Source organism: Ostreococcus tauri, assembly GCF_000214015.3.
Source record: "Ostreococcus tauri WGS project CAID00000000 data, contig chromosome 10, whole genome shotgun sequence".
Lineage (NCBI taxonomy): Eukaryota > Viridiplantae > Chlorophyta > Mamiellophyceae > Mamiellales > Bathycoccaceae > Ostreococcus > Ostreococcus tauri.
Window position 1 is genome coordinate 477,288 of NC_014435.2, and position 7,651 is coordinate 484,938.

General features: G+C 58.2%; 4 protein-coding genes across 4 annotated transcripts; 2 read left to right on the forward strand and 2 right to left on the reverse strand.

Moving 5' to 3' along the window:
- Window positions 1-26: 26 nt before the first annotated feature.
- Window positions 27-1,118, reverse strand: OT_ostta10g02870 (Acyl-CoA N-acyltransferase; the record flags this gene model as incomplete). The annotated part of the gene is made up of 1 exon (XM_003081681.1): window positions 27-1,118. The coding sequence occupies one exon, from the start codon at window positions 1,116-1,118 to the stop codon at window positions 27-29; it is 1,092 nt and encodes a 363-aa protein (XP_003081729.1).
- A 670-nt stretch (window positions 1,119-1,788) lies between these two features.
- OT_ostta10g02880 (Small GTPase superfamily, ARF/SAR type) lies at window positions 1,789-2,334 on the forward strand (the record flags this gene model as incomplete). Its single annotated transcript, XM_022983212.1, has 1 exon — window positions 1,789-2,334. One exon carries the CDS (start codon window positions 1,789-1,791, stop codon window positions 2,332-2,334), a length of 546 nt encoding a protein of 181 aa, XP_022839842.1.
- Window positions 2,335-2,477: 143 nt separating this feature from the next.
- On the forward strand, window positions 2,478-4,298 carry OT_ostta10g02890 (Zinc finger, RING/FYVE/PHD-type; the record flags this gene model as incomplete). Its single annotated transcript, XM_003081682.2, has 1 exon — window positions 2,478-4,298. The coding sequence occupies one exon, from the start codon at window positions 2,478-2,480 to the stop codon at window positions 4,296-4,298; it is 1,821 nt and encodes a 606-aa protein (XP_003081730.2).
- Window positions 4,299-4,389: 91 nt separating this feature from the next.
- Window positions 4,390-7,521, reverse strand: OT_ostta10g02900 (Ankyrin repeat; the record flags this gene model as incomplete). Its single annotated transcript, XM_022983213.1, has 1 exon — window positions 4,390-7,521. One exon carries the CDS (start codon window positions 7,519-7,521, stop codon window positions 4,390-4,392), a length of 3,132 nt encoding a protein of 1,043 aa, XP_022839843.1.
- Window positions 7,522-7,651: the final 130 nt, after the last annotated feature.

Sequence of the window (7,651 nt, forward strand, 5' to 3'; positions counted from 1 at the left end):
GCCGCAAGGGCGCGTTTCACAAATCACTAATACACCAAGAACGTCTCATCTTCGCAGTACGAAAGTGCGAGTGCGGTGCCCGCTTCCGTCGGCTGTGTGAACGCGCACTCCTTCGCGTCGACGACGTATCCAACGACGAGATGCGCTCGCATGGAGTTTAACATCGCTCGCGCGTAACCGCGCCGTCTAGCGCTCGCGTGCGTCCATATCGCCCTAACGCCGCACAAAGCGCGCTCGGGTTTATTCCCGTGCGCTACAACCGTCCCATCCGTGGCGTTCGAGGATAGCTTCGCCCCCGGGAGCGTTCGATACGCCTCGCTCACTTTTTCTGCGAAGAGCGCTCCGACGACTCGATTACCCTTCTTCACCACGCACACGAACGCCTTCAACGCCCCCGTTGCGTTTTCGCAAATCCAATTTTCTGGCATACAGAGCTCACGCTCAATCCCTCGCGCAATGCGAGCCATCGCACCCTTCGATGCCTTACTCGCGACGTCGAGTGCGACACATCGCACGTCGCTGTTTTCGCTCTCCCAAACCACCTTTTGCCCATCCGCCGGTTTCAACGTCATCCCACCCACCCCACCGCTCGAGAGACCGTTCACGAAATTCGCGTGATAGCGCACATGCGCCTTCTCATCCGCCGGATCGCCCTTGGCGTACAAGAATCCGCACCGCGCGCACGTCTCGTGCCGCATCGAAGCTTGTCCTAAATCAAGACACATCTGCGTCCGCTTCTTTCCGTTCGCGCTCGCACCCTCCGACACCTTCTGCGCGCGCACATCACCGTCGCCCTCACCCTCGTCGCCCTCGTCTACGCCTTTGATCGATCCCGCCGTCGTCGTCGTCGTCGTCGTCGCGCGCGCGCGCTTCCTTCGCCCGTACGTCGCCACCACCACCGGCCTCCGTCCCGAGTCGTCCTCTTCACCTCCAGACGTCAACGACTCGCCCGCGCGCGCGCGCTCGGCGCCGTCGGCGGCCTCGTCGCGTCGCGGCGTCGCCGTACGATTTGAATAATCATCGTCCACATCATCCCTCCCGCGCCCCCGCTCGCCTACCCTCGCGCTCGCGCCCACCGCGCTCGTCCGTCTGGCGAACAACTCGAGCACGCGCGACATCGCGTCCGTCGCGTCGCCCTCGACGCGCGCGGTCGTCGACGCGCGGTCGCGCACTGGCGCTCGGTCGACCCGCGACTGAACCGCACTTCGCCGCGCGCACGTGCGTCGACGCGGGCGAACGAACACGCGCCGGTACGCGCGCGAACGCGCCCTCGACGCGCGCGCGGCGTCGCGAACGCGCGAACGAGACGCGCGCGAGAGACGGGCGACGATGGGATTCGAGGGTCGATCGCTCGACGTCGCGCAAAACGAAGCCTCGCGCGCGCCGTGCGCCGCCGACCACGTCCGATGACGAGCGCACATCATACTTTCGTTCTTCCGAAGAGCCCATGCGCTTTGTGGAACGCGTGATCACCTTGGAGAACCGAGGACGGAGGTCGAGCGGCGACGCGGACGATCGCGGCGAGTGCGCGAACGCGCGAAGACGACGCCCGAACGCTCCTGTTGATGAGAGACCTTTGTTTGGAGACCTGATCGGACACGAATTCGTGGTGTCGAGAAAACATTGGAGACCTGAACTGAGGGAGTCGTTCGAGCGCGTCGACGCGGGAACGCGGGCGCGTCGCGCGCGGGGGGAACCCGGGCGGGTTTTAGTTTTCAGAGCTCGATGACTGACGCGAAGACGACGCGATTGGTTTTTCGCCATGGACGCAGGCGAACGCGAACGTAGATGGGGGTGTTTTTTAGTCGGCTGTTTTCGTACTTCGGCGATCGTGAGGCGAGGATCTTGGTGCTCGGGTTGGACAACGCCGGGAAGACGACCATTCTGTATAGGTTACAGGTGGGCACGGTGGTGAGCACGATCCCCACGATCGGCTTCAACGTGGAAACGGTGACGCATAAGAATGTGAAGTTTCAGGTTTGGGATCTGGGCGGGCAGACGTCGCTACGACCGTATTGGAGGTGTTATTATCCGAACACGCAAGCGATCATTTACGTCGTCGATAGCTCAGACGTCGAGCGCGTGGGAACGTCCAGCGAGGAGTTCCACGCCATCCTAGAAGAAGAAGAGCTCAAGGACGCGATCTTACTGGTGTATGCGAACAAGCAAGATCTCCCCGGGGCGCTCACCGACGCCGAGATCACCGAACAGCTCGGTCTGAGTTCGATTAAGAACCGCACGTGGGCCATCTTCAAGTGCAGCGCGCTCGAGGGCAAGGGCCTGTTTGAGGGACTCGACTGGCTCGCCGACGCGTGCGCCGCGAAGCGCGTCTAACTTTAGCTTTATTGTATCATCACCCACCACCATTGTTAGCGCACACGATCCCGCGGTCCTCTCTCGCCGCGCTCGACGGCGCTCGCCGCCTTCATCCGCACTCGCCGCCTCGGGGCGAACCGCCGAGCGCGGACCGCGTCGTCATGCGCGACGCCTCCGACGACGAGGCCTCGGCGTCGTCCATCTCCGACGACGAGGCCTCGGCGTCGTCCTCGTCCGACGACGACGCCGTCGAGGCTTTCATCTCGCGCGAGACGAAGAAGAAGGAGCTTGAACTCTTTGAGCAACTTCTCACTCGCATTCGACGCGCGCGCGAGCGAGACGTGGACGAGATCCTCGGCGCGAGCGCTGAAGAACGCGCGCGCGATCCAGAGGGTCTGAGATGGGCGCCCGAGGCGGGGTTGGGGGCGGAGAGGGTGACGCGAAACGCGTCGCCGGCGTTCGGCGGACGCGGCTCGAGCGACGAGGACGTCGGACGCGTCGCTCGGTGGCCTCTGAAGCGATGCGGGAGGATTCGAGAGACGATTGATATTGATGCGGGAAATGCAATCGATGGGGAGGATCTGGTGACGGGGGCGTACGGGTACTCGATCGAGGAGCTGGAACGGTTGGAAAGCGCCGGGTTGATTCGTGAGCGAAGAGGTCCGGCGACGGCGTGCGAGCGGCACTTCAGGCGATGGGGTCGGGTGTGGGAGGGGACGATATCGATTCCAGGGTCTGGTGGAGACGACGAGTCGCCCTACGCGTTCCAGGTGTTGTGGTACGACGCCGTCGCGGGTCGGTATCTGATCTCGCACACGGCGCAGGGAGACGAACAACTGTGTCATTTGACGATGAACGATGACGGTGATGGGGAAACAATGTCCATATCGTACGCGGATAACGAGACGTATTGCTCGGGCACGATTCATCGCGACACCGGCGTGATCTCTGGAACCGTCGGACAGCTCGTGCGCGCGGAGGAGGGATTCTTTGAGCAGTCGGATTCGTCCCGAAACACGTTCACGCTGACGCCGGTTGATTTCGAGGGTGAGCGACCGACGACGTGCGAGACACAAGCGCAGATCGCTCGAGTGAAGCTACGCCATCATCTCGTCGCACAGTGGAGTCGGGGCGCCAATGTGCTTCCCGAGACGTACAGTGCGATACAACACGTCAAGGACCACATGCGAAGCGAGCACATGTGCGCGTACCTGTTACGAAAGATCTCGCACGAAACGCTATTGATGCGCATGGTATACGAGCCACTGACGGAAAAAGAGCGCGACTTAGAACGTAACCTCAAGTCTCACGATGTAGACGAAGAACCATCGATGATCCTGGAATTTGACGAGAGAGAGCGAGAAGTGGCGCGTATGCTCTGGGCGACGTTTCCAACGCCTGGGGTGCTCGACACTACGCTCGTCGGCCGCGAACGCGACTGGTGTCATATTTGGACGATGGAACGAATGAATGCAGAACTGTTGAGCTGCAAATTTCGAATGTACTCGCGAGTGTTGCGAGACCGAGAATTTCCGACGAGTGACTACAAGGAAAATTTTACCAATGAGTTCAAGACGTTGCGACACACGTGTCACATTGAGATGAACCGAGTCGTCAACAATATGAACCTGTTGCTATGGCGCATGTTCTACGGAAGTGAGGTTTCTAGGATCGAGCGACAGATATTGATTAAGAACATGGTGGGAATTTTGCGAGTCGAGGAGGCGCGCATGCTCATAGCGTACGAAAATGTCGACAAGGCGCTGCGCGAGTGCGATGCTCGCCTTCCATTGGACGCCATCGAACGGCGACTTTCCGTCGCCGCAGATGAGTCTTACACGTGCTCCATTTGTTTGCTCGAGATAGACAAAGGCGAAGAGGTCCTGACACTCGATTGTTCACACAGCTTTCACCCGCCGTGTTGTGCACAGTGGCTGCATGCGCACGCGACGTGTCCAAATTGCCGAACCATATTAACGTGAGTTCGTTCGTTCGCGCTGTAATCAAAACATGATTGTTATCAACATTACAAATGATGGATACGTTCGCATCACCGTAAACGCAACGACGTTGTTACATCTTAATTATTGTCCGTGGTGGTGACCGGTGGTCGTCTGAATCGCTATAGTTGGCCTCAGCTTGGAGATCGCGCCTGAGTTGCGTCGTCGCGCGTCTCAATCGCAAATATTGCGAACGAGCCGCCGCAGACTTCAACGTACTCTTGATTCGCACCACATTTTTGTCAATCGCTTCTTCATCGTCATCAGAGGACGTTTCGCCCTCTTCAACAGGAGGTAGACAAACAGTTATTTTCGCAGTAGATGTTGTGTTCGCATCCCTCATTCGCCGAGCACGCATGGCTGGGCGGCGCGTCGACAGATTCGTTCCCGAGGACCCATCGTCTTCATTCCGTGTTAACAATTCGCTCATTAACTCTTTCACGTCGCCCTGCCTCAGTTGACGACCGCGCCTCTTTCCAATTTGAGCGTGAAGCGCGGCGTTGACGTACTCGGGCGAGTTGACTTTGATGTCTCGGATTGTAGCGATCAAATTTTGGCGAGCACGCTCCGCACGTTTCACGATAAACGCGGCTTCAGTTTCGGAGTGGTCATTTTCCTCATCCATGATCGCGGCTTTCGATACCTTACGTCTGTGACGAGGACGAGACGTGACGAGGACCCGACCGGCGTCTTCGCTGTCGGATCCGTCTGACTCGTCGTCCAGAGTCGTCGGTCGAACATGGGTGATGTGAAGTTTGCGCATCGGTAACTTGCAAGTCTCCGTTGCCTTTGACACCCCTTTTGTGCGCAGATTCATCAGATCCAAAGCACTCGCGAGATTTGCTTCACTTATGTATGCAGCGATGCCCTCGTGGCCGCAATGAATGGCGAGCTCCGCTGGAGTAAGACGTTTTCCGTCCCACTCACAGATAACTCGAGACTTCGCACCAGAGTTGAGAAGGGTCGCCACAACCATTTCGTGACCGCGAGCGACCGCCCAGTGAAGAGCAGTGCGCTTGGATACGTCTGTGTGATTGATATCCACGCCGGTGGCGCACATCGCTCGAACAGCCCACTCGATGCCAAGAGCCGCACAACAATGAAATATTGTGAGCCCATGCTCATCTTTACGTGCGTACGCGCTCGGCGCGAGTGCGACGGTCATCAACGCATCAGTAACGTCTTGAGTTTGCTCGACTACTTCTTCTCGCACAAGTCCTGGATCCGTTTTCGCCACTTCTTCAACCTGCGACACGGCATTTGCAATTTTGGGGAGCGCAAGGCGAGCCTTCATGCGTCGGTTTTCATGGACGATGACCGATTTCAGTCGTGCCTGGAGCATATTCGTGAGAAGCTTCATCAGATCTTCGTTACCTACTCCTTCCAGGTTGTAAGGGTCCAAATCCATGCTCTGAGCCGCGCGCAACGCGCTCAGAGTGTTTAATTCCATCGTCGATCTGCTCACGGAATCAAACGTATTCACACGATCATCCAAGGCGCTTACACTCTTCGCGCCACTATCAGTTGGTGAATCGGGTGAACCCGATCTGAGAGTCGTGAGTAAGTGGACAAGACGGATTTGGAAGTTGCGATCGCTCATGTCGGCCTCTTCTTTGACATTCGTCTTTGCCCCTTGCCTCTTTCCTCGCTGATCATGCGCAGAATCGATGTACTCAAATGAAGATATCTCACTCACGGGATGGCCGTTCCCGTTTTCCATGGCTAGAAACATAGAAACAACTCCGGGTGAGTGAGGAGGCGCTTCACAACGCAATACATTCGGAGCGATCCACTCGGTGCGGACAGACGTGGTCCCGAATACGCAGCACATCGCGGAGTCGAATTCAACCCGCGGCTCGCCTGTGATGATCACTTTCGCTCCGCCGCTGATATCATCCCATGAAGGAGTAAAATCTATTATACTCCATAGCACGTGGACACCAGAAAGTGTCGCTGGGATCTGAAGCGGGACGCGCGACGACGAAGCTTGCCGTTGATTGTCCGAGTGCGCCGCGTCTGAACTTCGAACCGGTTCTTTATCAGCGCTTCCTTCATCACGACTCCCTAAAACTTTATTTGCTCCTTCTCCGCTCCCCGTATCCGTAGGCGCATCAACGCTATCCGCTCGCTGCTTCAATGAGTACTGCAGAGCCCTATCGAATTCGTTTTCAAGGGCGTTGATTTGCCGCTCGATGCGCTCCATCGACGTCGAATCTCTATCACCGCTGAATTGATCCTGCCACTGGGAACGAATTTTCTCAATGCGGCGCTCGAACTCCTCGAGCGTCAGACGACTGGTGACGCCGGACGGTGGCGTGTCGTGCGCCGGTGATAGAGTATCGTACTGGAAATCTTGCACGGAGTCATCCTCCGCCGAGTCCAGCGTACTGAACTCTGCGAAATCGTCCTCAGGAAACGTTCCCACGCTGTTTTCCAACTCTCGCATGAGCTGCGAGAACGACGCCACGGGAGCGTCGGTGAGATCATCTTTAACGTCATCGTCGAATTCGTCGTACCAATCGCCTCTCGCGTCGTCGCCTAGCAGTCCGGCTTCTCCGAAAATCTGCGCCAAATCTGCGTCGTCTCTCTCCAACATCTCGCTCATATTCTGCCTCGACTCGTCGTCCTGAACGACGTTGCGCAAAAATTTCTTCAATTTCCCACTTTCTTTCACTTTTCGTTTCTCCTTGATGGCCGCGATCGCCTTCTTTGACCCGACGACGTGCTTCCCTAACGCCCCCCCCTCCGCCGGCTTTGAGAGCAGCGGCCGCGTCGGCGCCGTCTTCACCCGCAAATAGTGCACCAACACCGCCCCCTCGTCCATGTTCAACAACCAATAACACCGTCGCTGAAACTTCGGATCATCCTCGCAGTGCGTGTAGTAGCAATTCAACAGCTCCACCGTCCCAACCTTTAGCTTTTCGTGCGTCTCTCGCACCGTCTTCCCATCCTTCTTCTTCTGCCAGTTATGTCCATCCTTTCGAAAGAACCGCACCGTTTTCCGATTTATCAGGTACAACGTCCCCGCGCTCGGCCGCACCGGCGCGTCGTTCGCGCATTCGAACCCGTACGCGTTATAATTCAACAACACGTCGCACACCTCGGTGTTTCGCAGCCATCGCGCGCGCGCGTGTTTCAGCGTCTCCACCGCCCGCTGTCGCATCGACGCCTCCCCACCCGCCGAGCCGGGTTCTCGCAGCGCCATCGCCCCGCCCCGCGCGGTCTCCTCCGTCACCGTCGTCGCCGTCGCCGTCGGTCGCGATCCTCGCCCTGATTTCGTTCGATCGCCCATCGCCCCCGTCGCCTGCGGTCCCAAACGCCGCGCGCGCGCGTCG